The 27854-nt window shown below is 47.9% G+C and overlaps 2 protein-coding genes across 12 annotated transcripts in view; one reads left to right on the forward strand and one right to left on the reverse strand.

The window, feature by feature from the left end:
• The window catches only part of GPAT2 (glycerol-3-phosphate acyltransferase 2, mitochondrial), a 70737-nt gene extending 59645 nt beyond the window's left edge, over positions 1-11092 (forward strand). For 7 of the 11 annotated variants that reach the window (XM_079987463.1, XM_079987457.1, XM_079987464.1 and 4 more), the window contains 8 exons: positions 464-725; positions 1580-1728; positions 2586-2663; positions 3353-3484; positions 4951-5071; positions 7249-7314; positions 9405-9460; positions 10416-11088. In XM_079987463.1, coding sequence (XP_079843589.1) covers positions 464-725; positions 1580-1728; positions 2586-2663; positions 3353-3484; positions 4951-5071; positions 7249-7314; positions 9405-9460; positions 10416-10532 — 981 coding nt within the window. In that variant the 3' untranslated portion in view covers positions 10533-11088. Of the gene's footprint in view, positions 1-463; positions 726-1579; positions 1729-2585; positions 2664-3352; positions 3485-4950; positions 5072-7248; positions 7315-8478; positions 8528-9404; positions 9461-10415 lie in introns of those variants that run through there. The other 4 variants (XM_079987456.1, XM_079987458.1, XM_079987459.1 and 1 more) reach the window with 4 other exon arrangements.
• A 331-nt stretch (positions 11093-11423) lies between these two features.
• On the reverse strand, positions 11424-25865 carry LOC307222365 (oxaloacetate tautomerase fahd2, mitochondrial). Its single transcript, XM_079987575.1, has 8 exons — positions 25780-25865; positions 22496-22785; positions 20885-21101; positions 20042-20101; positions 18932-19094; positions 17274-17382; positions 13619-13706; positions 11424-11863 (listed from the first exon to the last, which is right to left on the reverse strand). The coding sequence occupies exons 1-8, from the start codon at positions 25828-25830 to the stop codon at positions 11801-11803; spliced, it is 1041 nt and encodes a 346-aa protein (XP_079843701.1). The 5' UTR covers positions 25831-25865; the 3' UTR covers positions 11424-11800.
• Between the last annotated feature and the right edge of the window lie 1989 nt (positions 25866-27854).

A 27854-nucleotide genomic window follows, 5' to 3' on the forward strand; every position in this document is an offset into this window, starting at 1 on the left:
CCATGCAGTGTCAACGGATCCTTGTTTACAGGGCCACAGCTGAGGTATTGCTGTTCTGTTATCTGCATAAAACCAACTTTCTGGTGTTGGCAATGGTAGCTGCAGTGCTTGGTTCCCATAACTGAATATGGAAGTAGACAGTGGTGTTTTCCCCCCTTTGTTCTGTTCCCATTTAGGATGGAGAGAGGGGTAAAAACTTTTATCCAATATGCATGTGTTCTAAAGCAGCCTTCTCTAACCCTGGTCCCCTCCAGCTGTTGCACACCACAACTCCTATCATGCCTGGCAAGCTTTGGCTGGGATGAATGGACGTTGAGGTCCAGATACTTGAAGGCATCAGGTTGGGGAAGGCTGTTCTGAAGGCTGTTCTATGCCTTCTAAAGAGCATGCTTGAAGGATGGTGCTCACTGGGGTTTTCCTTACCTTATCACAATAACATCTTCTTTCTTCTGTCCTCTGCTAGGGCGTCTTCCTTTCCCAACTGATGCAGGACTTTGTTTGGCTCACTGAGGAGATCCTGCTGCGCAGCTATGATGTGGGGTTTTCTGGGCAGGTGCGTGATGTGGTGTTGCATGCTCTGTTCCTGCTGCGGCACTGCATCTCCCTCTACCACCTTTCCCTGGGGGATGTCCTGGTGGTTCCCAAGAAGACAGACGAAGCCATGACAGAGTTGAGCCAGCACAGCACTGCCCTCTTGCCTGTTTTCATCCAGGAAGCGGTCGGAGGTGAGTTTAGAGGTTTCTCAGGCTTGCAGGAAGCCTGATTGAATGATTCCTTTCTAATTAGCTGAGATAGTTTGGGAGGAGGGGTCTAGAGGGGGCCCAGCGTTTGGGGATAAGTTCACCAAGAGTACATAAGAAAAAGGCTCACAATGCTGCAGATTGCAGGAGAGCAGAAGTTTCTCTTGATGCCTCAACTCCCCTTCTCTCAAGTCCCTACTGCAGGCCTGGCCCTGCTTGTGCAAGGCTGCACAGCTTAGGAAAGAAGATGTGGGTGGCCTTGGTCAAGGCTAGCAATAGCATTTTGGGAGATTTCCCAGTGCAAACCTGAGATTTTCAAGGAGATCAAGAGCCAAAGGAATTGGGGCTATATCTCAGCTTTGCAAATACATCCACAGAAGTTAATTTACTGCAGAAATTATTAGAAACCCATTCACCCATCCATGCGTAGCTATCAAAGTAATTGCCATGTGTGACTTAAAAGGGGGGAAAGGACTTGCTGTGTTCTCCATACTGTGCACACGTTCATGCCTGCTATATCTTGCTTTTTAATAAACAAGTGTTTCACCAAAGATGACACTTTGGTAACTTGGGTAATAAGGACAGGTTTTTCCCAAGGAGTTTCACCTACTTCTTTAAACAAGCGTTTGAAAACCACAGGCATATCACTGTCTCTAAGCAAACAGGTAAATTTTGACCAGACCTGAATTCTCAAGCACCTCTCTCTGGTACATCCTGCACAAGGCCTTCTGCTTCTTCCAAATCACAAATCTTCTTCCCAATCACTAAATTTAACTGCTGTGGAATGAGACAAACATAGCAAGTAAATGCTAAATGGTTTTCCTGACTCCTCTCTGCAGTCTGTGCTGCCAATGCCCTCCTGGTGGAGCTGCTGCCCTACCTGGGAAGCCCTGAGCAGCTCAGGGATGTGGTCCTGGTCCAGGAAGAGCTCCACAACAAGACTGTCTTGCTCGTCCAGCTGCTGCCCAGGGATTTCCTCCTATGCCAGGTAGGGAGCCCCTCTGTGATTTCGAAAGGGCCCTTCTCTGCCTGCCGAGCCCCACCTGCAAAGCCTGCAGAGCTATGGAGCAGGATGCTTCACCTAGATAACCTTCTTGCCTGCTGTGATCTTCCTCAAAGGCTCTTCTCTGTGTCCCACCAACACCTGAGTTGTGCTTGGTGAAGAGGGCTTTTTCCCATAGCCACACCCAGGCTCTGGAACTCTCTGCCAAGAGGCCTGCCTTGCCCTGCGCTGATGGCCTACTGCCACTGTGCAAAGGCCTTTCTTTCTTGGCAGGTGTTGATTGGTTCTCTTGAGCTTCTGGTTTTCATGCACTACACCTCCTTCAGTGACTTTTGCCTGTGTGTCCTTAAATTGTGATGACTCCTCACCTTCCTTGCTTGGCTGGAGAATGGAAAGGGAGGGAAGTGTGTGTGAGAGCGTCTTGCTTTTGCATAGCTGGAATGTAGCCTTCAGTAAGAGTAGCATTCATTGCTCTTCCCATTTTTGTCCCTGGAACATCTCCTGCAGGCCATTGCTGGAAAATCTTATACACTCCTGCTCCATACTATACCAGGGTCACTTGGTTGTATGAATTCTCCATTGCAGATACAGAATGCCCCCATTGAGACAAATATTACTTAAAGGTGCTTTGCTATAATTGGATGGGACCTTGTGCATCACCACTAATTAGTAACAAAAAAAGGTGGAGTGGGGGGAGAGAAGAGAAATGCAGGATCATAGAAACACTTCAGAGAGGCAAGCTGACACTCTTGATGGAGGTGTGTGCTGCACCCCATCTCTCATCTCTCATTTGGGCTAGTAGAGAGTGAAGGTCCTGCTGATTTGCTTTTGCTTCCTCCTAGCCTTGCCAGTCTCTGTATAACTACTGCCAGGTTGCTGTGGACAAGTTGATCCAGTGTGGACTGCTGGTTGCTGAGGAGGTAAGAGAAGCTCTCAGGACAGGTGTGTGTGGTGCTGTGGCCAGGGTTGGGGGGGGAGTGAGGAAATTGGAGGAGTGTGTCATTTAAACACCATATGAGTTCAGCCTTGTGGAATGATAATATTTTGCCTGGGTTTCCCAAACTTCAGATCACCGGAGTACACTTATTTTCCTCTCTTGAATTAAAACTGTGGGCATGTTCCAGTCTTGCGTGCAAAAAGGATTATTCTTGGAATACGTAAGAGCCACAGTTCTATGCCCACAAAGGGCTCTTCCTGCATGAGACACTGATATGATAATGCCTCCTCTTGGGGAGGACAGCCCAGTGCTGTAACTCATGCAGAGATGCAACAAGCAGCCTCTCTAAAGGTGGGTAATTTTGCTTTGGGAAGGACTGAATAACTTGCATGCACAAACACACACACACAGAGGCAGCAAAATGGTGGCAGCCTCTTCCAATAGAGGCTGATGGGGCAAACGTGAGGCTAGAGCAAGGAATCATGAAGAGAGACAGTAGGCAGCCTTTTTGTGTGTCGCCGCTTTGGGCTCACAGCAGTTCTCTGATGACACACTACTTGGTCCCAGCTTGGCACTGGGCAACGGCTGGCCCAGGCGCCTATGGTTGCAGCAGAGCCTCATATCTCTTCTTCCCAAGGTTTTCAAAAATTGGTTTCTTTCCTTTCCTCCCAGATGCCCAGTGATGTCTTGGTGTGTGACACAGCCCAAAAGCGCTTCACGAAGAGGTTGCTGTGGAAGGCAACAGATGACTTTGCGGACAGCGACAGTGATTACAGCGACGAGACTGGAAACTGCTGCTTCAAAGTACCCTGAACCCCATTCTGGAAAAACTCCCACTGGAGTTCCCTTTCTCCTGCAGTTGCCACTGAGGCAGAAATTCTGCCCACCCTTTGCCCTTCTCGCTCCCTGTCCCAGTTGCCCGCATCTCTCACCTGCAGGCAGCTATGGCCAGGCAGCCCAGTGTTGTTTTTTAAAGTTTGCTGCAAGGAAATATGATACTCTGCACAAAGTATTTTACTCTTCCCATGCTCATCCCCTTCACAGGACTTTTCATGCCATATGAAATTTTGTATGGTAGGATTTTCACCCTTTTGGGGGGGCGGGGAGATGAAGTACAAACATGATGTTCAGGGTATGTGCTTAATATCTTTTCAATATGAGGTGTGGCTGAGGGGTTTTCTTTACACCCACACTCAATAAATTGGTCTCACTGCAGCCACATTTGGAGCAGGGACCTTGCACCCCTGCCCAGATGTGTTCCTTTTGGGAGAAAGATGCCTTCTTTTCCCAACCAGGCTTCCTAGCAGGGTGGGAAAGGTGAGCTCCTTTGCTGTCTCTTGTGCTTCCCTGCTGCTCTGAGGATCCTTGAAATCCTCCTGCTGGGTCTGGCTTCATGTGGGAAGGGCGCCACAGCTCTGGAGGCCACCCTCCTTCCTCATCCTCATTGTCAGAGGGAACATCAAATTACCATATAAATTCCCACTTCTTTTGTTTCCGAGCACCCATATGACACATCCCGAGTTCACAACCTGTCTCTTCAAATGCCAGCTGTGTGGGCTGAGGCTCTGAAACCTTCCTGTGTTCTTTCAAGAAGGGAGCGAAGTTCCCTGTAATTAACTGGCTGGTGCTGAGGATGGGGAGCTCACTGAGCTCATCTCTGCTTGCTGCACTGCCTGGGAGAGACTTTCCGCAGTTCCAAAACATCTGGATGCACAGCACCACCTCCCGGGCACACTGAGGCTGCTTTCAGGCCTCTCTCTGTGCATATGGTTTCTTACAGAGATGCTGTTTCTGTAGATACTTCCACTCTGCTGAAAATGTGACATGGTGTGTACAAGGCAGTTTTGTCCATGAAAACAGATAATAGAACTGTACCCACTGACATTAATGGGCCTAGGTTAGTCTTAGCCATTCATTTCAATGCTTCTGCTGTGGGTAGGACCAGCATTGGATACAACCCATTCAATTTTCACATGGGTGGTTTATTGATAGGGATTGTGTTTGTATCATAGCATGAGCGCTTATGTTGTTCCCCACTGGTGTTGCCTAGCTTCTGTGACATGCAGGCTGTTACTCCAAAGAATAGTGTGTTGCACGTGTTCCCAAGGGAGTTCCATTGGCTTTGGGTACTTCCAGATGGGTTATATTGTGGGATCGATGCTTATCACGCATGTAAGTTTTTGTAGTGTCCACACAAAGCAGTCGGGATCAATATGTGAACCTTCGTCTTATCAGAGTCCCTGTGTCTCTTTTCATTTTTTCTGCCCTAGATAAGCCAGGTGGAAAACTGCTCCAACTTTTTTGTGTTCCTCTGCTCTCTTCTGAGCCCTTTGCTGAAGACCTTGGAAAGAGCCACTGTCTTCCTCTGGGAAATGGAGTCTCCTCAGTCAGGTATATGCCCCACAGCCAGGTTCCTCTTCCCTTGAGTGGCTCCCAACAGCCTTAATTTTCCCTGGAAAGGTGCTTCCAAGAATTTGGAGACGTTCTGCTCAGTGGGAGGGCATCTGTTCTACATGCAAAAGGCCCCACCACTGAGCAAATCTTCTCCAAATGCTAGAAGCACCCAGCATTCTCTCTTTACAAAAATATTGGCAGTTATTACAGGATTAAGCTTCCTTTGAATAGCTCACCAGTAAAAGTCTTTGGATTCATTTTGGCACACCTTAAGCAACTGCTGCATGGTAACAATTGATGGGTTGTTACTGTCAGGATTTGACTTTCCCTAGGTGAAATTAGCCTTGTGCTGATTTGATTCATTAGCAAAGCCCAGGTGCTGTTAGTTAGGTTCTGCACTCACTAACTTGGGTATACAACACAAAAGTTACTGCTTTTCTTCAGGTTCTTGTGTCCATTGTGTTCCATGAACAGCCTTTTGCTTGCTACGTTCATGAGGAAGGAGGTATCCAAACTGGTAACAGCCTAGCAGTGTCCCATTTTCCTGGAGCCACCTTTGCCAGCCTGGTGTCCTCTAAATGTTTTGGACAACATCTCCCATCAGCCCCAGCATCAATAAAGCTGGTTGGATGAGCTGATGAAGCCTAAAGCCACTGAAGGGCCCCAGAATGGTGAAGCACTGCTTTTCAAACTTTCTGCCTGCCTTGTCAGCTGTGCTCCCTGTGTGTTGCTGAGGATTCTGGGGCATATTCTAGGGCTTTTCCTTGCCTGAGTGAACTGAGTGTGCAGCCTGGAGGATAACCCAGCTCTCCCTTCTGTGACATGTTTCCAAGGAGGATCAGTAGTATTGCGGAAGTGTGTTTGTTGGGGAAGGTCGTCCATCATTATTGATCTGGGACAGCTCACTTGGTAGAGTGTGAGACTCTTAATCTCTTACGCTCTCCCCCTTGGCAAGCCCCTGAGAAGCTTCTGGGGGAATCCTAGGATGCTTGGAACAGTTTGAAAAACACAGCCTTGACATACAAGTGAACCGGAAGTGCTCAGCTTAGTTACTTCTCATACGTAGGGCTACTTTGCAGGTAATGCTCAACCTTGGGCTTGTGTGCAGCCAGAAGGACTTTGGGTTGCATCCAGTGCTACTCCCCCTCAGAGTAGACCCATTGAACTTAATAGACATTGCTGAAGTCCTATTAATTTCAGTGCATCCACTCCTGAGTAGATGTTAGTCAGCAACTAGTCTTTGTCAGCATTTAGTTTACTTCAAAACTTGGTTGGTTACATAGGAACCAAAGATAGTGGATTAATATCTAAAATTGTAGAGTAGGGAGGGACCACGAGGGTCATCAGGAATCATCAGGAATCTTTTGCCCAACATGGGGCTCAAATGTATGACCCTGAGATTAAGAGTCTCATGTTCTACCAGATGAGCTATCCCCAACTCTGATCAGTATCTAAACAAAGCTCTCTTGGTTCACCAGTCTTTGTTTTGAACCACTGTTTCTCAGTTTATTCATAACAGCAGGCTAGGATTCACTGAAATGGAAGGTTGAAGGAGAGGGGAGAGCTTGCAAGCCAAAGGTTTTCCTTGAGTTTGCAGCACTAACACCATGTTTTGACACAGCCTTCCCCAGTCTGGCAGTGCTGGGCAAGGCTGGTGGGAGCAGTAGTCCAAAAACGTCTGGAGGGCACTAGGTTGGCAAAGGCTTGTTGTAGCATGCATGGATCAGTCCAATATACAACTGGGTCTTTACAAGTACATAAAGCTGTTGCTGGTTGTGTGATGAGGTTTTTTCCTGGTGTATGTTGTTTTATAATCTTGCATCTCAGTGTTAACTGTTAGTTAAGCCCTGCACTGCTTCTTAGGAAAAGTGGATGCCATTAATCAACTGTGTTTTGCTTTTGTTTATTGACAAACTATACTGAAACTGATTGCACATGATTTATTCTGAATTTAAAAAACAACAACCAAAGATATTGTTGAGTTTCTTTCTACCTTTGGGTGCAACCTCTGACCCTGCAGGTTCATATTTAGAATTTGAGCTGCTGTGACCCTTAGACATTTGTCATGGTGCAGAGATCTCTCTCCCAGTGCTAATGGGGCAGCTGAGGCTAGTGACCTCCCTTTGCTTTCTGCTTTGTCTCCTTCTGACCACCATCACTGCTGTCCCCTACAGAGTCCCAGTACGTGGAGAAGCTGCACTGTTTTTTGGCAAGAAAGGCAAAAGAAGACTCTTCCTTTGGTGAGTGCAGAGGCCCAGAGAGGGCCAGGTGGTAGCCAAGCGAATAAGTGTAGAGCTGGTGTGATGCAGTGGCTGCAGGACAGCGCCGCAAACTGGGGCTTTCCCAGTTTGAATCTCACCTCTGCTGCCATCAATTCCATGCACCAACCAGCAAGATGGTGAGATAATATTGTTGACTTAAACAGTATTGTTGTTAGGATCACCACTAGATAATACACTTTGCAAAGCACTTTAAACACTTGAAAGAGCCATAGAAATGTTATATGTGTATATAAATATGCTAAGCAGCTAAGGTTTGTCATCATGTGGCAGTTTGCTTGGCCACCGACAAATGGTGCTGTGAACTACAGCATGACAATAGTCTAGGAGCTGCTGGGCAGCAGCAGCAATGGAGGGCAGCAGCGGCAGGCAGCCCATGGAGGAAGCCATGACAAACTGAGACAGCTCGTCAGCAACATCTCTGCTCTGCAGCTGCCATTGCCCAGCTCACTACTGCTGTTTCAGCCTCAGTGGCAGAGACTGAGGGAGCAGGGAAAGAGCAGGACAGAGCTGACCTGGCCTGTTGTGACTGTTCTTTTGTGGCTTGTCTTGGCTGCCTGCTGCCACCTCACCTCCCTTCTCCTCATGAAAGGAAGCTCTAAGGGGAGAGGGTGGTGAGGTCTGGGGGGCACTAGGGGCTCTGGCAGGTAGGGCTGGCACTCCTTTGGACCTCCAGCACGATGGGCAGGGGGAGGAAAAGTAGATGGACAGGTTTCAAAAAGTTGAAAGAATTGGCATGGAACAGCATCTTGCACTCCGCCTTTCAAATATGATGTTGGGATTTGGGTACAAAGGGGGGTGGGCAACTCACCTGTCAGCACTGCAACATCATAATTATGTCATGTGATTGACATGTGCGCTGCCCTGCCCCCATCAAGGTTGGCCTGTGAAGTGGAAGCCAGAAAGCTTCCCCACACAATCTAATGGGCTAGTGGAGGCAGGGTGGGGGTGGTGAGGTTTTGGGGGTGGGGGGATTGGTTGGGAGGCAGAGCAAGCAGGAGTGGAGCCCCTGGTCACTTGTTGATAATGCTAATAGCTTTGATGACCAGCTGAGCATTCTTCTCATGTTAGCATTTCTGTATTTTTCTGGGTATGTTGCCTCCTTGCTGGTTCCTTGGTGACAAGACTTGAGCCTCTGCAGTTAAGCAAGCTGTGGGTCAGTCAGCAGCCTTGAGAGAAACCTGAGCCTTTCCCAGTCCCACAGCTGCCAGAGATACTTTGGCGAAGCCACTATAGACAGACTTGGTAGTATAGAGCTACCCCTAAGTAACTTTATACCAAAGGATAGTAACTGCCCTTGTTGATGGACAAGGATTTTGTGACCTCATAAAATGGGAAATTACCTTAAACCCTTTTATTTTAAGCACCCCATTTTCTTATGCTGAGGCCTGTGGCAGTGGTGAACCAGAGCTGTTAGCCTAGATACATGAAGGCCATTTCCCCCATCCCTTTTAAACGGGTGTTTCATCACTGAAAAGGCCCCCGTTCCTTAAACTCTTCCTCCTCCTCACAGGCTTTCCCAACACCCTCTTCTTTTTCTGCCCATAAATCTATCCAGGTTTGTTTTACATCCTTCTTAAAATGTAGCAAGTAAAACACTTATCAATACTTAGCTTTTGCACAGTGTGTTTTGAATGTTCAAAGTGCTTATTGTATCCTGTATTCTAATCCTCCCAGTGGTGGGCGATTATCCAAAACTGCAGTTGAGGGGGGAAGGCTTTGGCTCCACGAAGACCACCAAGGGGGCTGATGACAGAAACAATGTTTGAACCGAAGGTTTCATGATCTGATGTTCAGTCTCTTAGTTACAACAGCTCTGACATGGCATTTCCTTTATTGTTTTAACCAGCACAACATAACCCCCTGGGTCTAGATTAGAAGTTAGTTTTTAGAAGCTAGTTTTTACAAGCCAACTTTGCCCCCTAGTGCTTGATGTCATTACCTCACTGCAATTGTGCCACCCCTAGACTCGAAACCTGCCTGGGAGGTAGGGGGCGTCTGTCCTCTCTCCCACATTGAACCTTTCTGTCCATTTCATTTTACTTTTTCAGAATGTGCCTGCAGAACTCTGACGACCATCTCTGTCCACATCTACAAGGAACTGGGGGTGAGTGCCCTGCCCCTCCAGCGTGCAAAGTCTTTGATTCCAGAATCTCCCTTTTCATGCCCTCCACAATTCATTTTCAGGTGTTTGCTATATTCAGTTCTTAATCTGAGATAATTTTGCCACCTGTATTTCATCTTGCAGCACTCCTGAGCATCTCGGAAGCGTTTCTTTATTTAAGAAGCAAAAGCAGTTTCCAAGCCCCTTTGGTCACAGTACAAAAAATGTGGGTTGTTTCTTATCTCTTTGTGCTGCTTTTTATACTCCCCCAGAGTTTCAGGTCCTGCTTGTCCTGGATCCCACCCAGCAATAGTCTACCGATTGGGAGGCCATGTTCAAATTCAATCTCTGAGTGACTTTGCATGTCTCTGTTGCTACCCTCACTCTCCTTGTGTTCCATCTTGCCAAATGCAGGCAGTTGCATGGGTGACTCCTTGCAATACAGCTAAGTGGCCAAAGCGCTGTATACTTTTGCAGCCACTCCATCTACACAGCTTGAGTGCATTTTGTGTGTGTTTTCAAATCCAGTGGAGTCTAGCAGTGATTTCTCCTTTGCCAGATTACTGAGGATATGATGTATGTATATCTATGTACCCCCTGTGCGTGTACAGCCAGTGTTGGCTTGGCACTCTCAGGCAGAGGCTGAGGGCGTAGAGCCCCCCACAGCAGCTCCTTGCCTTCATCTTCCACCTGTCTTGGTGGGTTTCTATACAGCTTGCCTTTGAGAGCTGTGATAGCCAGTATCAGGGGAAACCTTGCTGTTTCTGAAAAGAGCTGCTCAGTGTCTATTCTCCTCTTCTCTCCACAGAAATCTCACACAATAAGATGTGTGAGGTGACAGTAAAGAATTTCCCCACCCACTTCATAGGCTGCTACTCACCTGAGGAAAGCCCTTGTTGCATCTGCCTTCAGTGGGGTATGGGATTGCTAAACCCCCCTCTTTTAATTTCCACTCTAGGTGCTGAGAGAAGCAGCAAGGCAAGGGGAGCCCATTCTCCACCTCTCTGAGACCTTCCGTGCCAAAGAGAACCAAGAGAAGCTGGAGAAATTTATCCAGCAGTTTATCTACAGCTAGTGTCTCCAAGGGGCCTTGTATGGTATCCAGAAGGTGTAGTTTCTGCTTCCTAGGTGTATATGTTGGGGTGGGGTATAACGCCTTCTAACATTATTTTGAAAGTTGTCTTCGCACAGGTGTGTGACCCTTTTGAAATCCCAGTTGAAAAGTTGCCTCTCATGTCAGGACTTCAGTGAGCCAGTGTTGAGGCCAATTAGTAAAGAACTAAAATCCTTTTGTCGTTAAGTTCGTATGATTTTGTGTTTTATTTATAAAATAATTTAGATTGCACCCCACCCCTGGGAGCCATTGTTGCTGACTTTGAAAAGTAATAAACAATATTTTCTGACTGCATTTTTAACTGTGCCTGCTCTGTCCTTCCCCAACCTGGCGCCCCTTAGGTATTTTGGACTAAAACTCCCATTATCTCCTGCATCCTACAACAGCAGGTTAGAGAAGGCTTGAGTGGAAACTCAAGCACACCACCAGTGCATGTTGCTAGTAACTTAAATGCGTTTTTGGACATATGATAGTGAAAGTTGACAAAATAGGGAAATAGCTATTGCTATGCATTCCAAATCCATTTGAAATTGCCAGTATTCAGATGTGATTACCAAGTTACCAAACTTTGACTCTACAGCAAGTCTTCCTCAGGCTTCCCTGCCCCCCTTGTAGCTTGGAACCCTTTTTGCTCTTCAGGCAGAGGGGCTGTGAAGAATTACAGCACCTGCAGCTTCTTCTGCCAGAACAGAAAAGCTATATCTACTTGTGAAGAAGGGATCCTTCCTTGCACAGCTATTGGTCAAACACCTCCAAGCCCTTTGTGAGATATTTCAACCTGTGGCCCATGAATCAAAATTCCATGCTTTTAAAAAAAAAGTTCTATGTCTAGTTAATCCAAACCCCCCAATGAGTTTGATGGTAGCTGCTTTATTGCGAGTGAACAATCTAGACAGTTCTGTAATACAAAGGGGAAACCCACCCACTATAGCCTGTTCTGTACCAGAGACGATGAATGACCTCCCTCTTACTTCTGGTTGGCAGAGGAAAGGCAAGCCTCAGGCTCACCTTCATGTCTCTTCATTGAGATGGTGCCCAGGAATTGCAGTGCTGTTGAACCAGTTTTTCAGGCTCCGTCTTCTTGTGACTCCTGGGAGGAGCCATCCCCGTTCCCTTAATTCCAGAAATCCCTTAATCTATTCTTGTGATTGGATTTGATTAGGAGACTCAAGTAGAGCCATTGCAGCTGTGCAGGGCCAGGGGATCTGAAGGGATGCAGCAGGATGCCATCATGCCACCTTGTTTCGGATAGTTCCCAATTCATCGATCTCACACTGCACTTCATCTCCCCTCTGTGGTACAAGAGAATTACAGCAGCTCCTACATTAAGTTGCAATAACAATATAACACTGACACAGGAGACAATAGCAGACTTCCAGCTTGTGCAGCACCCCATCTCCAAAGCTTATGTTCCCATTTATTTATTTTTTACAAATCAAAATGCATGTTTCTGTATCATAAACATGCAGTTTTAAGTGCATATTACAAAAAAAACCCCACAAAGTATTTGGTATGACTACATTTCCTTATAAAAACCAACTTTATTTAAGTTTATTTGGGTGTTCAGCCCTTAACAGGGGCTTTGACTGCCCTCCCTAAATGCTAAATGCTGTTGCCAATTGCTAATAGGGCATTTGTAGGGTAAAGATGCATTATTTTGTTAAGGGTGGGTGGGCAAAGTTGGATGAACCACCACATCCTCTGCTGGGCTCTTGCCAGCAGGGCACAAGCGGAGGCAGATGAGCTTTGCAACCATTCCTGCCCCAGCCCCACCTGCAGTTATTTCCCTCTCACTGAGAATAGGGGGGGGGGGGAGGATTCACTACACTATGGTTACCAGACGTCCCTGTTTCCCAGGGACAATCCCAGATTCACAAATCTGTCCCCAGACAAAATCCATCCCCAGAATGTCCCCAGATTTCATTTAATGTCTCTGGATTTATATTTTAAGTGTTGTAGATTCATTAGTAGGGAATGAATGTTGCTTGATTGGTTCAACGGCATCATATGGGGACTTCCGGGGCCAGGAAAACCCTGGAGCTGACACAGGGAGAAGGAGGAGAGAGAAAGAGGAAGGAGAAAAAAGAGGGGAGCCCCGACCTTGCCATGCCAGTGCCGGCACCAGTGCTGAGGAGGAGAGGTAGGAGAGCACCAGGAGGGCAAGGACACGTGGCCGAGCCCAGGTCCAACCTGAGCCTACTCCACGGCAGCTAGCGCTCCAAGAGAGCAGGCCGGGACCCAGAGGAAGACCGCATGACAGAGGAGACCACAGAAGAGAAGATATTACTTCTTTTTTAAAAAACAACAAGAAAAAACTGTTAAAAACAACTTTTTTTCTCTCTTCAAAAAAAAAGTGTCCCCCAGATTCTTGGGGAAAAAATCTGGTAACCTTACATTGCACCCACTACACCCCAAAGGGGCCCCATCCTCACAGGACTCCAAGTGCAACAGCAGCACTCGCCCCATTGTGTGTCCAAGTAACTGGCATAGAGGCAAATTTTCTCCAGCAGTGGACACACAACATGGCTGTCATGGCCACTAGCCCTTGATAGCCTTATCCTCCATAAACTGTTGGCCATCACTGCCTCTTGTGGGAGCGAGTCCCATCATTTAACTCTGCACTGTGCAAAGGAGGACATTATTTTCTGTGTGCTGAATCTTCCAACATACAACTGAGTTTCCTCTCCAGTGTTGAGAGAACAGGAGGTGCTGGATCCACCCCGTTGAGAGAACAGGAGATGCTGGATCCACCCCTTGATAAGCATTATGCCCCACAGTGGAGGCATCTGCTCCCCAAGCAATGCAGAGGGATCTGCCCTCCCAAGGTCAAAAGTCTCTTGGCCCTCAGAGAGGAAGATCTGGTACCTTCCTGTGGCCAGAGGCCGAAGAACTGAAGGGCTAGTCTGTTGGCTTTATGGGATGAACTCACAGCTGCTGCCTTGTTCAGAATGTCTAAATGCTACAAAGGGAAAATAAGCAGCCCTGCCAACCCTCCAACAAGGGAAGATGTTGGCAGAGCCTACAAATTAATTGGGAACAGGGCTCACCTTTAGAAAGATGGGGGGCTTCCGGAAAACTCCAACACCTGGGGGAGTCCCTGTGAGGAAGACGTCTCCTGGGTATAGGGTGACGAACCTGCCAAAAATGGGCCAGAGCAAGATTTATTATTAAAAATTAATTTTTTTATACCCCATCCATTTGGGTGGCTTCCAGCACATATAAAAACATACTAAAAGGTCAAACATTAAAAAGTGCTGATATAAGCCTGCCTTCAGATATCTTCTAAAAATTGTGTAGTTCCTTATCTTGACATCTGATGGGAGGGCATTCCACAGGGAAGGTGCCACTGCTGAGAAGGTCCTCTACCTGGTTCCCCAGAACTTCACTTTTTACAATGCCAGAAGATCCTCAGAGGTGGATCTCAGTGTCCAGGTTCAACAATGGGGGGGGGGGGGGAGGTTGGAGACGTTCTAGGGATACTGAAGGCATACTTACCGTATTTTTCGATGTACAACACGCCCCCATGTATAACATGACCTCTATGTTCATAGAATCATAGAGTTGGAAGAGACCACAAGGGCCATCGAGTCCAACCCCCTGACAAGCAGGAAACACCATCAGAGCACTCCTGACATATGGTTGTCAAGCCTCTGCTTAAAGACCTCCAAAGAAGGAGACTCCACCACACTCCTTGGCAGCAAATTCCACTGTCAAACAGCTCTTACTGTCAGGAAGTTCTTCCTAATGTTAGGTGGAATCTTCTTTCTTGTAGTTTGGATCCATTGCTCCGTGTCCGCTTCCCTGGAGCAGCAGAAAACAACCTTTCTCCCTCCTCTATGTGACATCCTTTTATATATTTGAACATGGCTATCATATCACCCCTTAGCCTCCTCTTCTCCAGGCTAAACATGCCCAGCTCCCTTAGCCGTCCCTCATAAGGCATCGTTTCCAGGCCTTTGACCATTTGGGTTGCCCTCCTCTGGACACGTTCCAGTTTGTCAGTGTCCTTCTTGAACTGTGGTGCCCAGAACTGGACACAGTACTCCAGGTGAGGTCTGACCAGAGCAGAATACAGTGGCACTATTACTTCCCTTGATCTAGATGCTATACTCCTATTGATGCAGCCCAGAATTGCATTGGCTTTTTAAGCTGCCGCGTCACACTGTTGGCTCATGTCAAGTTTGCGGTCAACCAAGACTCCTAGATCCTTTTCACATGTACTGCTCTCAAGCCAGGTGTCACCCATCTTGTATTTGTTCCTCTCATTTTTTTTTTGCCCAAGTGCAATACTTTACATTTCTCCCTGTTAAAATTCATCTTGTTTGTTTTGGCCCAGTTCTCTAATCTGTCAAGGTCATTTTGAAGTGTGATTCTGTCCTCTGGGGTGTTAGCCACCCCTCCCAGTTTGGTGTCATCTGCAAATTTGATCAGGATGCCCTTGAGTCCATCATCCAAGTCGTTGATAAAGATGTTGAATAAGACCAGGCCCAAGACAGAACCCTGTGGCACCCCACTAGTCACTCTTCTCCAGGATGAAGAGGAACCATTGATAAGCACCCTTTGGGTTCGGTCAGTCAGCCAGTTACAAATCCACTGAGTGGTAGCATAGTCAAGACCGCATTTTACCAGCTTCTTTACAAGAATATCATGGGGCACCTTGTCAAATGCCTTGCTGAAATCAAGGTAGGCTACATCCACTGCGTTCCCTTCATCTACCAGGCTTGTAATTCTGTCAAAAAACGAGATCAGGTTAGTCTGACATGACTTATTTTTCAGAAATCCATGCTGACTATTGGTGATCACAGCATTCCTTTCTAGGTGCTCACAGACTGTTTGCTTAATGATCTGCTCCAGAATCTTCCCTGGTATTGATGTCAGACTGACTGGGCGGTAATTATTTGGGTCCTCTCTTTTCCCCTTTTTGAAAATAGGGACAACATTTGCCCTCCTCCAGTCTGCCGGGACTTCGCCTGTTCTCCAGGAATTCTCAAAGATGACTGCCAGTGGTTCTGAGATCACATCTGCCAGTTCTTTTAATACTCTTGGATGCAGTTCATTTGGCCCTGGAGACTTGAATACATCTAAACTAGCCAAGTATTCTTGTACTATCTCCTTAGTTATTCTGGGCTGTGTTTCCCCTGCTGAATCATTTGCTCCAAATTCTTCAGGTCGGGCATTGTTTTCTTTATCGGAGAAGACTGAGGCAAAGAAGGCATTGAGGAGTTCAGCCCTTTCTGTGTCCCCTGTTTGCATTTCACCATCTTCTCCTCGGAGTGACCCCCCAGTTTCTTTGTTCTTCCTTTTGCTACGAACATACCCATAAAAGCCTTTTTGGTTGCTTTTAACCTCTCTAACAAGCCTGAGTTCATTCTGTGCTTTAGCTTTTCTGACTTTGTGTCTACACATGCTGGCTATTTGTTTGAATTCCTCTTTGGTGGTTTCCCCCCTTTTCCATTTTTTGTACACATCCTTTTTTAATCTTAACTCAGTTAAAAGTTCTTTAGATAGCCACCCTGGCTTCTTTAGGCACCTTCCATGTTTCCGTCTCATTGGTATTGCCTGAAGTTGTGCTTTTACTATCTCCCTCTTAACAAACTCCCAGCCATCATGAACTCCCTTTCCTTTTAGTATTACTGTCCATGGGATCTCACCCAGCACTTCCCTAAGTTTTATGAAGTTGGCTTTCTTAAAGTCAAGAAATTGAGTCCTAGTATGCTTGGCTGCTCCTTTCCGCTGTATAGTAAACTTCAGAAGAGCATGATCACTCGCGCCTAATGATCCTTCCACTTCTACCCCACTAACCAGGTCATCAACAGGTCATACTCCTATTGATGCAGGTAATTATTTGGGTCCTCTCTTTTCCCCTTTTTGAAAATTTGGGTCCTCTCTTTTCCCCTTTTTGAAAATAGGGACAACATTTGTCCTCTGAGTGTTTTGGGACTCCAAATAAAGAAATCCCCCATATGCACTATCTGTGTATAAGATGACCCCCAATTTTAAACTTGAAAAAATAGGGGGGAAATATAGTCTTATATACGGAAAAATACGGTCATTAATTTGGTACCGTATACCACCTGTAGATCTCAGGGCAGTTCACAAGATAAAAATACTGGATAAAAACCCAAAATGCATATTAAGAACAAGTATAAGAACAAAACAAACCAATAACCACCCCTTCCCATCCCATAACACATTTAAAATGGCATTGGTTGTCAATCAGCCAAAGGCCTAGTTAAAGAAACATTTCTGCCCAACACCTAAAGGTGTATAATGAAGGCGTCAGGTGAACTTCCCTGGGAAGAGCATTCCACAAGCAGGGGGCCACTGCAGAAAAGGTCCGTTCTAGTGTTGCCACCCTCTGGACCTCTTTCGGAGGAGGCACACGAAGAAGGGCTTCGGAGGATGAATGCAGGGTCTGGGTAGGTTCATATTGTGGTCCTGAGCCATTTAAGGCTTTATGGGTCAAAGCCAGCACTTTGAATTAGGCCTGGAAACAAATTGACAGCTAGGATTGATGTAATAGACTCACAACGTCTTGCCCCAGTGTGTAACCCAGCTGCTGAATTCTCCACCAGTTGAAGTTTCTGAACTGTCATCAGAGGCCGCCCTACATATAACGCATTGCAGTAATCTAACCCTGAGGTTACCAGAGCATAGACAACAGTAGTTGAGGAGGAGACGGGGGTCATGGAGAGCACCTACTTGGAAACCCATGCAACAAGTGCCTCCGTCTTGAATATCAACTGGCTGGTGCTGCTGTTCTGGACAAGCTCCCCATTCACTCGACAGCGGATGCCCAGGTTGTGGGGGTCTGGTGGGAGCAACAAGAACAGAGAGCAACATGAAATCACACACAAAAGAGAAGGCACAGCATTTATGGAAATGGGGCATCCTTCTGGAAACACAGGAATCACAGAATTGCAGAGCTGGCAGGAACCACGGGGAATGCAGGAATCTTTTTGCCCAGAGTGGGGCTCAAACACCATGACCCTGTAACTGCTCTACCGACGTGAGCCATCCAACAGAAGTTTCCCTATGTCCACCTAGCTCAGTACTATCTATCCTGACCAGCAGGGGCTCTCCAGGGCTTCAGAGGGGGGCATTCCCACCCTTACCTAGAGATGTTGAAGACTGGACCTGGGACCTGCATGCAAAGCAGATGCTCTACCACTGAGCTGCAGCCACTTCCTCTTAAGGCCCTTATGGATTTGCTCTAACAAAAGTATTCTGTGCTAAAATCAGGAAAGAACAATGGAACCCTGCAGTCTTATCTGTTCAACTGCTGGGTCCCCAGGGCACTTGTGTTATTAATGTACATCGTAACTGCACAGACCTTACTGCAAGCACTTTAGAAACCTCTGGCTGCAATGCAGCTGCAGTCCAGTAGGAACTAGTGGGTCCAGATGTGTGTTCCCATGGCAGCATCCCCTTTACATCAAAGAGCTGCATCCAGCTAACAAACCTGCCGGGTGGTCATCATAGGTTGGGCTGTGCGTCCAGAGGCCTGGGAAGCCGCTGAGACTCGGACTGTTCTTGCTGAAGTGAGGCAATGTGGAAAACTGTCCTTACAAAGAGGCAAGAGATCAGTAGCCTGGGATAGTACCATGGAGGGTCTTTTATTTTACATGGGCTGTTTATTCACACAAAATTTGGTTATTACCCTGCACTTTGCAATGCAATCATCCCATCACTACTTCTTTTTTTAAGTTTTATACAGTTTTATTGAGAATAAAAGAATGTACAGAAATACAGAAACAAGCAGGAAGCTAAGCCTTCCCGCCACTTTTCTAACTGCACTGAAAAGTGCAGGAGAAGCACCACTGGCCTCCAATGTTGCACCGCCTCCGTGTGAACGTATCAGGATGAACACTCAGCAAGTGATACTGTGGAACCCCTGGGCATGTTTGACCCACCTCCACTGAAGTACTGCAGCAATTTAAAAAAAATTCAGTGCAGTTGAGTCAGCACAACTGATGACTTATTCAGACTATGGGTGCAGGCATGTGGTACACACACGGCCCTGGATGTTTCCCCATCTGTACTTCTATTGTAAGGACATTACATTTCCGCAACATCAAACAAAAAAAAATGCATCTCTGCACAGATGGATACACCAGGAACAGTAGGCCAAGAAATCAAGGCAGGCAGGAGCAACAGTGATTGAAGAAGAAGGAAGAGGACAGAGCTTGGTCAGAGAGCCTGAGTGGTCCTCAGGTGACCCACAGGTTGCCCAAGAGGGTTCTAGGAGATACAAAATTTACTCTCAAGCAGCTGGGAAGAGATCCTGAGACAGGCTTGTCCTCTCCTCAAACCCTGGAGGCAAAAAGAAAAAGGGGGCGATGTCATTGCTGGTTCCAAACCTGAGATGGAATCCTTGGTGACAAGGGCTGGTCCCAGGGGGCAGAAGGTGTCGAAGGTCTTCCCCAGAAGCCACTGCTTTCCATTTTTCTGCATCTGCCAGTCTCTGGCACTCACATCATGGGCAACAGTGAACCCGGCTACATGGCTCATGGCATCTGACTCCTGGGGGAGAGAAGCAAGATGCAACAATATCGCTGTGAAACTGGGGGCTGGAGAAGAAAAGGTTAATGGGCACTTCCTTTATTAGGTAAACTTCAAGCGATATTGCCATGGGAACTAACAGGCTATTTTGTGTTTGCTAATGGTATGGCTTTATTCTCCTCCTCCTCCCCACTTCTGAACTGGCATATTCCTTTTCTACCCTTTCTTCGCTCTCCCCTGTGCTTAACAATATTTTATACATCAAACCTGGTTATCATATGCACAAGAATAAAATGAGGAGACCCATGCACACCACCTTGAGTTCCTTGGAAGAAAGGTTGGATATAAGTGTAATACTAAACTAATAAATACCAGTGAATGAATCTTTGGAAATTCCTGAATGGGGGCAGGCCTTACCTCCCACTCGGGATGTAATCTAGGGCTGCATTCAGACGTAGTGTTTATTGTGTTAGTTTTAATGGTTATAATGCTGGTACTTCAGTCCCAATTTATGGCATTCCTTTCACACTGCAAGACCAGATGCTTTATGGAACTGTGGTGTTTTGATTGATGCACTATCATGTTGTGCTAAATTTTAAATGGCAGGAAAGAACTGGATGCCCAGGACATAGTCCCAAATTTTGTCACGTGAGCAGAGGTTATGCGATTATGAACACCTTGGTAAAATTACAAGGCAATTTTTATTATTTATGAAACTGCAAAGCATTGAAGACATGGATGGTGCTAGATACCGACAACACAGCCATTTTAGGCTACAATCCTGCACCCACTAACTTGGCTATACCACAAAAAACAATGGAACTTACTTCTGAGTAGATATGTGCAGACCTGCAGGGCAGTGTTAATTCTGCAGCTCCCTGCCCTGGGCACCCGGGAAAGGGCAAGCTGTAAGATCAAAACAAAACCACAGGTCCCAATGTGGTGCAAACTGCTGACATCTGGCTTACCTGGATGTGTTTTCCTTTCTTCCCAATGATGAAGGCCAGCTCCACCTCCCAGTCCACTTGCTAGAAGAGGGAACAGGCAAGGTCAGTCTTGGCACCTGATAGATCAGTGCTGGACTAGCAAGGCCAGCAGGGAGAAGGAACACAGGAACCTGACTTGGACTATTCTCCCAATGTTCCATGCTGCCTTCAGGAGGCCACCCATGGCATTTATCGGAGTTGGTGGGAATTGCCCATGAGGAAAGTGCTGCTATGGTCCTCAGGTCCTGCCTGCAAGCTTCCCAGAGGCATCTGGCTGGGCAATGTGAGAAGATGCTGGACTAGGTGGGTCTTTGGTCTGATCCAGCAGCCAAGCTCTTCTTGTGGTGCAACTGGTAGCACCGGGGCCACAAGTACCATGCTGGCTTCCCATACCTTCTTTTGTGCAAGCCATCCCCCTAGTGAAATCAGGGCACCACTAAGCTTGTGTGCTTCCCATGGGCATATGTCTGGCCACTGTAAGACCAGGATAGTGGACTAAAGATGAGCCACTGGCCTGATCTAGCAAGCTCTTCTTATGTCAAGGCTATCAAAGGCTACCTGCCATGATGGCTATGCTCTGCCTCCACAGCTGGACATCAGAAACAACGGAGGGGAGAGCAGTCTTGCTGTTGGGTCCTGCTTGTGGGCTTCTCACAGACATGTGGCTGGCCACAGTGAGAACAGCATGGTGGACTAGATGAGTCCCCTTTGGCCTGATGCAGCAGGCTCTTATGTTCTTAACCCACTCTAGGCTAAGGAAGGGTCACTGCAGTATTCTTCAACCTTGGGTCCCCAGATATTATTGGAAAACCCAGCCCCATTTACTTCGCTCTCTGCTGGGTGGATGATGTTGTCGTAGGGACCCACGATGGAGCTGCTGAACTTGCTGAAGATTATGGGCTCCTTGGGGATCTTGACATTCTGCTCCAGGCAATGATCCACATAGTTCATCCCAACACAGATCACCTTGTCTGGGTTCGTGACAGGAGCCAACAGGGTCACCTTGGATCGGGGAAGGACATGCTGGCCAGACACCTGTGCTCTGTGGGCAGAAGATGGAGACAGAGGCATCTCAAGTGGGGACCCCAGACAGTGTCAGGCAAGGTGGCAGAGAGCGAGAGCTTGCTGCAGCTTCAGTATTGCAAGCAGGTTTTGAAATCCCCTTTGTTGATTCCAAAGCCTGGCAAGGCTTTTTCACAGACTAGCCACCCCTACCGTTAGGCAGAGTGAGGAGATGCTGGGTGGCCGACAGCCCTGCTAGTTATTCCTCCTCAACCCCCTGCCTGTAACCTCCTGTTAGATGGCTTGCCAACCTTTTTATGCCTGTGAGCAGATTTGGATTTCTAAGTAAAAGCTATGGATACCACCCTCTCTGTTCCATCCCCACCACCCTTGCCCAGGATCAGTGCACACTTCTCTGAGAAAGTGTGTGCGCCCCTGCTTTGCTTTCCCAAGAGATCTGGGTAAAAGTTGGATCCAACAGATTTAATCTGAGCCTTGAAAAGCACATAGAGCTGAAAGCAGAAGTGGGGAAATGTTGCTCTTCCTTCAGCTCTACATACCAAAGGGAGGAAAATATAATCACCACCTCACAACCAAGGGGGAGGGGAGAGAATCAGAGGCTTTGTGGATGCCAGGAGAAGACCTCAAGGGTGCCAATGCGCCCATGGGTGTCATGCTGGCAACCCCAAAGTTAAAGATCAGAGCTGCGTGTGCCATGCAGCCTGCCTGCACCCCATGGCTAGCCTACTTCCTCAGGTGTGGTACAGGACACACTGCCCTGTTGCCAGGATTGTAACAGGAGGCACCAGCCCAGTCAGCTTCGAGGCAGGAAAGGTGGGGGCACCATCTTGTTCTTTGTCTCAGGTAGATACAGCAACCCAGTCGCTGGATACTACTCTTAAGACCCTGGGCATGGGCCTTGTTTTTACAGCAGGGGTGGGGGCCTTTTTCTGCCTCAGGAGCACATTCCCTTCTCAACAACCTTGGGGAGCCACCTGCCAGTCGCAGATGGGGCCAGCGGCAAAAGTGGGTGCAGCAATGAATACAAATGCAACCTTTGTACATTAAGCAAGTTTCTGCATGCACTCACACACGCCTCTCAGTCCTGCTCCTAGGCAAGCACAAGCAATGACCAGAGTTCATTTCAAGACAAAGGCACCTTCTAGGCAGGCAAAAACACTCCCTGAGGGTGTGAAGCAAGGCCACCGAGGGCATTGCCTGGGCCTGAGGGTCTCCGATGCTGGTGTGGAGGCTTCAGTGAACCCTTCACAAAACCACCCTGCTTGGCCCTATCCCATTCCACTTATTCTGAAAGCTCTCCGCCACCTCCTCCTCCACCCCCCCCCAGCTCTAATCACCCAGCTCTTGCTCCTCTTGGCTTCCTCCCTCCACCAGCCAGCAGGTCCTTTTATGACCCTGAAGACCTCCAGGTACCTTTTAGCAACAGCGAGGGCTGCATCTCCTCCTTCCAAGAAGGCGCGCATGTTGCTGGGCAGAGAGGGGTCAAAGGCGTTCAAGTCCACCACGTCCCCTTCATCCTTCTCCAGCCCGATCCGGGGCTCTGCCGCAGACTCCTTAGGATGGAACTGGACCAGCCTCATGGCCCCGCTCAGGTGGGACACACACCTGGACCCTAACTTCTTCCAGCGGTGGCTCCCCAGCTGTGGCCAGCTTGGCCTGAGACCCACCAGAAGGGGTATTTGCAGCTGGCACAGCATCCACACCTGCAGGGGGGTGGAGAAAGCAGGCTCAGAGAAAGCAGCCCAAGGGGCACAGTTGGAAGAGCTGCCAGAAGAGGAAGAGCAGCCACTAGGAAATACTGCAGTGCAATTCCCCTTTGTGGAGAAGGGAGCTGCTCAAGAGGCACAGCACTGCATTTGAGAGGCAGTGAGAGATCTGTTGAGTCCAGCTGCTGAAGGCCAAGGAAGGGGAGTCCTGCTGAATATTCTTCTTCAAATACCTTGAATACAAATACTTTTCAACAGCGGCAGTTCACACGGAACTACGGCAAAGGCACCTGGGTGCCATCAGAAGTCGGACAACGGAGGATTTCACTCAAAGATCAATGGCTAGAAATGATGGGCAAGGACCTGGCAAGAAAATGCAGGAGGAGGAGGAGGAGGAGGAGGAGGAGGAGGAGGAGGAGGAAGAGGGGCAAGGCAGAGATCTGGTGGAGCCCTGACCCATATTATGAAGGTGCCTCTATGCAAAGAGTGACTGGAAGTACGAAAACAGAAGCTTCACCTCAGGGATCCACAGCCTAAGCTCATCCAGGAGAAGGAAAACTCTGGTGAGAAAATCCAGACCGAGGGAGGGAGGGGAAAGTGTGGGAAGACCGTAATTCGGAGGAGAATGTTTTATGTTTCTTTTGATATTAGAAGTATTATGTAGAAAGATAAGAGAAAAGCACATAGGTACAGGATGTCCAATTAGGGCAACAAAATTATAAATTAAGGGCATTTGCAGGTGATGTAGTTCTTTTTCTGGACAAATGTAATGGAGGTATTAAAATGTAATGTGGAAAATATAATGAAGGTATTAAAAATGATAAAGCAGTATGGTGATCTTGTAGGTTTTTATATAAATAAGGATAAAACAAAAATGTTGGTTAAAAACATAGATTAACAAATAAAATATTACAAGCAAAGAGTGGCTTAAAGGTAGAAAGGTATTTGGATAACAAGTAAAAATGCAATGTTGTGTGAAAATAACTACATTAAAGTGTGGAACAGCATGAAATTTGACTTGTGTAGATGGGTAAGAATAGAGTTTTGGGAAGAAATTCATTGCTTGAGATGAGTTTTCTTTTTCAGACAATCCCAGTAATACATAAAATGAGTTGTCTTAAACAATGGCAAAAAGAACTCTCTATCTGGCAAGAGGAAAAAACAAGAATTAAATATAGAATATTAATAGATGCAAGGGGAAGAGGTGGATTCTTGATGTCGGATCTGAAATTGTATTATGAAGCTTCATGTTTAACCTGGTTGGAGGAATGGCTAACAATGAATAACACTAGACAGTTGAATTTAGAAGGTTATGGGTGGTACGCCAACTTATGGTATGAAAAGAATTTTAAAATCATGTTATAAGAAGCCTATATGGTGTTTGGACCCAATATAGAGATATTTTGGAAAGGAAAACACCATGGTGGTTCTCTCCATTGGAGACAAGTGCCCAACAGGAATTAAATATGAGAGCAGGATGGGATACTTATGGGATGTATTAAAATTCTCTCGTGGGGGGTTGCAAACTGAAAAAACAAGAAGAATTCCAGGAGTGAGTGGGTAATGGGGTGGTTTCAGTACCATCAGCTAAATGAACTATTTAAGAACTCTTCAATTACTGCTGCCTTTTTGCAGCTGGAAGATTTTGGCCTCACCCATGCTGTCATTTCATGTGCATAGTGAACTGCCTCTACTCTGTTGTCCATACAACATTCTTTTTTATATTTAATTTTTTATTAGTTTTATAGACTTAACATAAAATCCAATTTATACACTTCTCTTAACAATTCTAACCCTTTGCCAAACCCCACCGAGGCAATCAGCTCTCTCTTTTCTTCAAGGAAAAGATTGGTCTTGGCACAGATAGCCTGAAACCCACAGAGGAAGTGAATCCTTATACCAGAAACTTCTCCCCACCCCACCCTCCACTGCTATAATGCAGAAAGGAGCTAGTGCCGCTTTTCCTAGCATGGAGATTAAGTGATGGGGGGCAGGGTGGGGCCTTCCCCCATTGGGGTAACCTGCTGCAGCAAAGAGTGCTAGGCTCCAAGAGAACAGGCAGACTTTCTGAAGGGAATAAAATGGGGCCACTTGCAGATCTAGGACAGTCTTCACCAACCTGTTGCCCCCCCCCACCCCCCGATGTTGCTGGAACAGAGCATCCATCTGGAATGGCAGCAATCTGGAGCTGAGCCCCTAACACCGTATCTGAGAGCCAGTGTGGCACTGTGACTAGGAGCCTTGGAACAGAGACCCGCACTAAAGGGGGCTGGACTAGATGTCCCTCAGGGTGTCTCCCAACTCTACCATTCTGATTCTATGGGCCAATCTCCATTCAGCCATGAAGTTCACCGGGGGACCTTGGGCCAGCCAGCCCCTTGCTCCCTCTTGGCCTAACCCGGGGGGGGGCTGGATCTGGCTCAACTGCCTCCTCAATCCAGGAATCGGTGTATTTTTACATGAGTAGAACGTGTCCTTCTGCTGCAAGGGAGAGAACTCGAGGCGGCCCTGTCCGGGCCAAGGCTGCCTCGGAGCGGCGGCGGGGGGGGCTGTGCCCCCCCTGCTGCCCCCGCCTCCCCCTGGAGACCCCCAAGAGGAGGGGGGCGGCCAGGGGCGCGGGGTCCCTTCGTCCTCCGCCGGGCGGCCTCTCGCCCAGGTAGGCGCGCGGACTACAGCTCCCAGGGGGCAGCGCGGCGTGGCCGTAGAGGTACGAAAAGCCGAGAGTGCGCGGCCGCGGAGGGGCGCCGAGCCTGCCTGCCTGCCTGCCGCCAGTTTCCTACCACGAAGCGCGCTGCTGCTGCATGAAAGGGTCGACGTCGCCCTCCATCTGGCGGCCTTCTCCACAGCCCCGCCCGCTCGCTCCCCCCGATCTCGCTCCGCAGCCCAGGCGGGACTGGAGGGGCCGAAACCCGCGCCTGTGGACGAGGAGCCCCGCCCGGGACAAAAGGCTTCTGGCCCCCCTGGGCCGCGGCAGCAACTGCAGCCCCTCACCTGTCCGGCTGCGCGCAGAGACCTCTGGCCAGGGTTTCCTGGTCGGCGCATGCGCCCCAGTAGTCCTTCCGCATAAACTGCAACTCCCAGCATGCACCTCGCCCTCGCCCAGATTTGCGGGGGCAAAGTAGGCGGGGCGGGGAAGCGCCCAAGGGCGCCTTAAACGGGTTTTCTTTTTGCTGAAGAAGGTTTTTCGAGAAGCCAAGACCAGCCCAGGGCACCCTCTAACGCCGAGGGGAGCGTGACGCAGTGTCACTGTGAACCCCCACATATGCATGCAGATCTGCATACTTTTATTTGTCTGCCGCCTTTCCACAGGTCAAGGCGGCTTACAACATGAAAAAATGCCTAATTGCGGGATAGCGAAAGAAGTCATTAGCAATAAATAAAACATCAAATTATGCGCAACCAAACTGAACAATTCCACATAAATCACAAAATCCAAAAGAAAGAGACAAAAAAGCAACACCCCCTGCAGCGAAAGAAAAACAAATCCAAACAACAGCCCAGCCCACCTGACCTTGCAGTCAGAGCAAAATAAACCAACAGCCGGAGGCATCTTCTCTTCTAATGATGGGGTGAGCTTTGTTCCACACGTTAAATCTGAAGGACAGAAAAAAATATTAGGGAACAGGGGGGATGGCAAGCCGTATGGGGAGCTACTCCCCCCCTCTCTTAAATGTCATGCGGATAACAATATAAAAAAATTCCTTCCAGTAGCACCTTAAAGACCAACTAAGTTAGTTCTAGGTATGAGCTTTCGTGTGCATGCACACTTCTTCAGATACACTGAAACAGAAGTCACCAGACCCTTCTATATAGTGAGAAGGTGGGGAGGGGTATTACTCAGAAGGGTGGTGGGAATGGGTGATTGGCAGATAGCTGTGATGAGCTTGTTGACGACTCTTAACGACTGCAATAGGTCTTGCAGGAAAAAGCAAGGGGTGAGAAGGTGAAAAATGGCTTTGTCATGTATAATGAGATAAGAATCCAATGTCTTTGTTCAGACCAGGTCTCTCCATGGTTTTAAGTTTGGTGATAAGTTGCAATTCAGCAGCTTCTCTTTCCAGTCTATTTCTCAAATTCCTTTGTAATAGAACAGCCACTTTGAGATCTTGTATAGAATGTCCTGGGAGATTGGAGTGTTCTCCTACTGGTTTCTCTGTCTTGTGGTTCCTGATGTCGGATTTATGTCCGTTTATTCTTTGGCGTAAGGTTTGGCCTGTTTGTCCAATATAGAGAGCTGATAACAATGTTCGGAACGGGGGTTTCTGGGCTACAGCTGCAGAAAACCGCTTGTTTCTAGAGACCCAGAGCCTGCTCCTCTCTGAGTGACGGGGCCCAGTGCTCCCAGGGTGCAGCTCTGCCTTCACCCAGCCCAAGCTGCAGGGAACTGGAAGCAGCAGCATGAAAGCCTTGCCCTGGTTGGATCCTCGGGGGCGAGATGAGGAGAGGGAGTGAGGAGGGAAAAGGAAAAGGAAAAGCGAGAGGCAGTTTCTCCAACCAAGCCAGCAATGTCTTCCATGTAGGAGCAGAGGAGGGCATTTGGAGAGGATCCATAGCTTGGCAGAGAGAGAGATAGAGAGAGCAGCAGCAGCAGCAGCAGCATAGCAGAAATATGGGGGATACAGGGCAAACTACAATACAGGACATAGCATTTTACTTTGAAATATGAGACAACCCTGTGTTATACAGGACAGGTGGCAACCCTAAGCCCCACCCAACTCTCACAGTGCACACCATTCTGATGAGCTGTTTGGGGACGTTAACAGTGGGCCACCCTGCAGCAGGGGTGGGAGCGTCTTCCTCAGACGTGGTGCCCTCATGCGCTTACTGCCTCCCCCCCCCCAATATGGAGTTAATAACAATGCCCAAATCACAATATAAGCATGGCAGGGGCGGTCAGGTGGCCTACGTGGGCCATCTCCATCAATGGGGACAGTACAGTAATATTAGTTTCTCCATAGTACAGAAAGTACTCGCAGGACAAGAGTCGTTCTAGCCGTGAAGAAAGGTTGCAGTGACTTCTTAGTACAGAGAAAAGGCAAGTAAGAGGTGACATGGCAGAAGTTCAA

The sequence above is a fragment of the Podarcis cretensis genome, assembly GCF_951804945.1.
Source record: "Podarcis cretensis genome assembly, chromosome: 8".
Classification (NCBI taxonomy): Eukaryota; Metazoa; Chordata; class Lepidosauria; order Squamata; family Lacertidae; genus Podarcis; species Podarcis cretensis.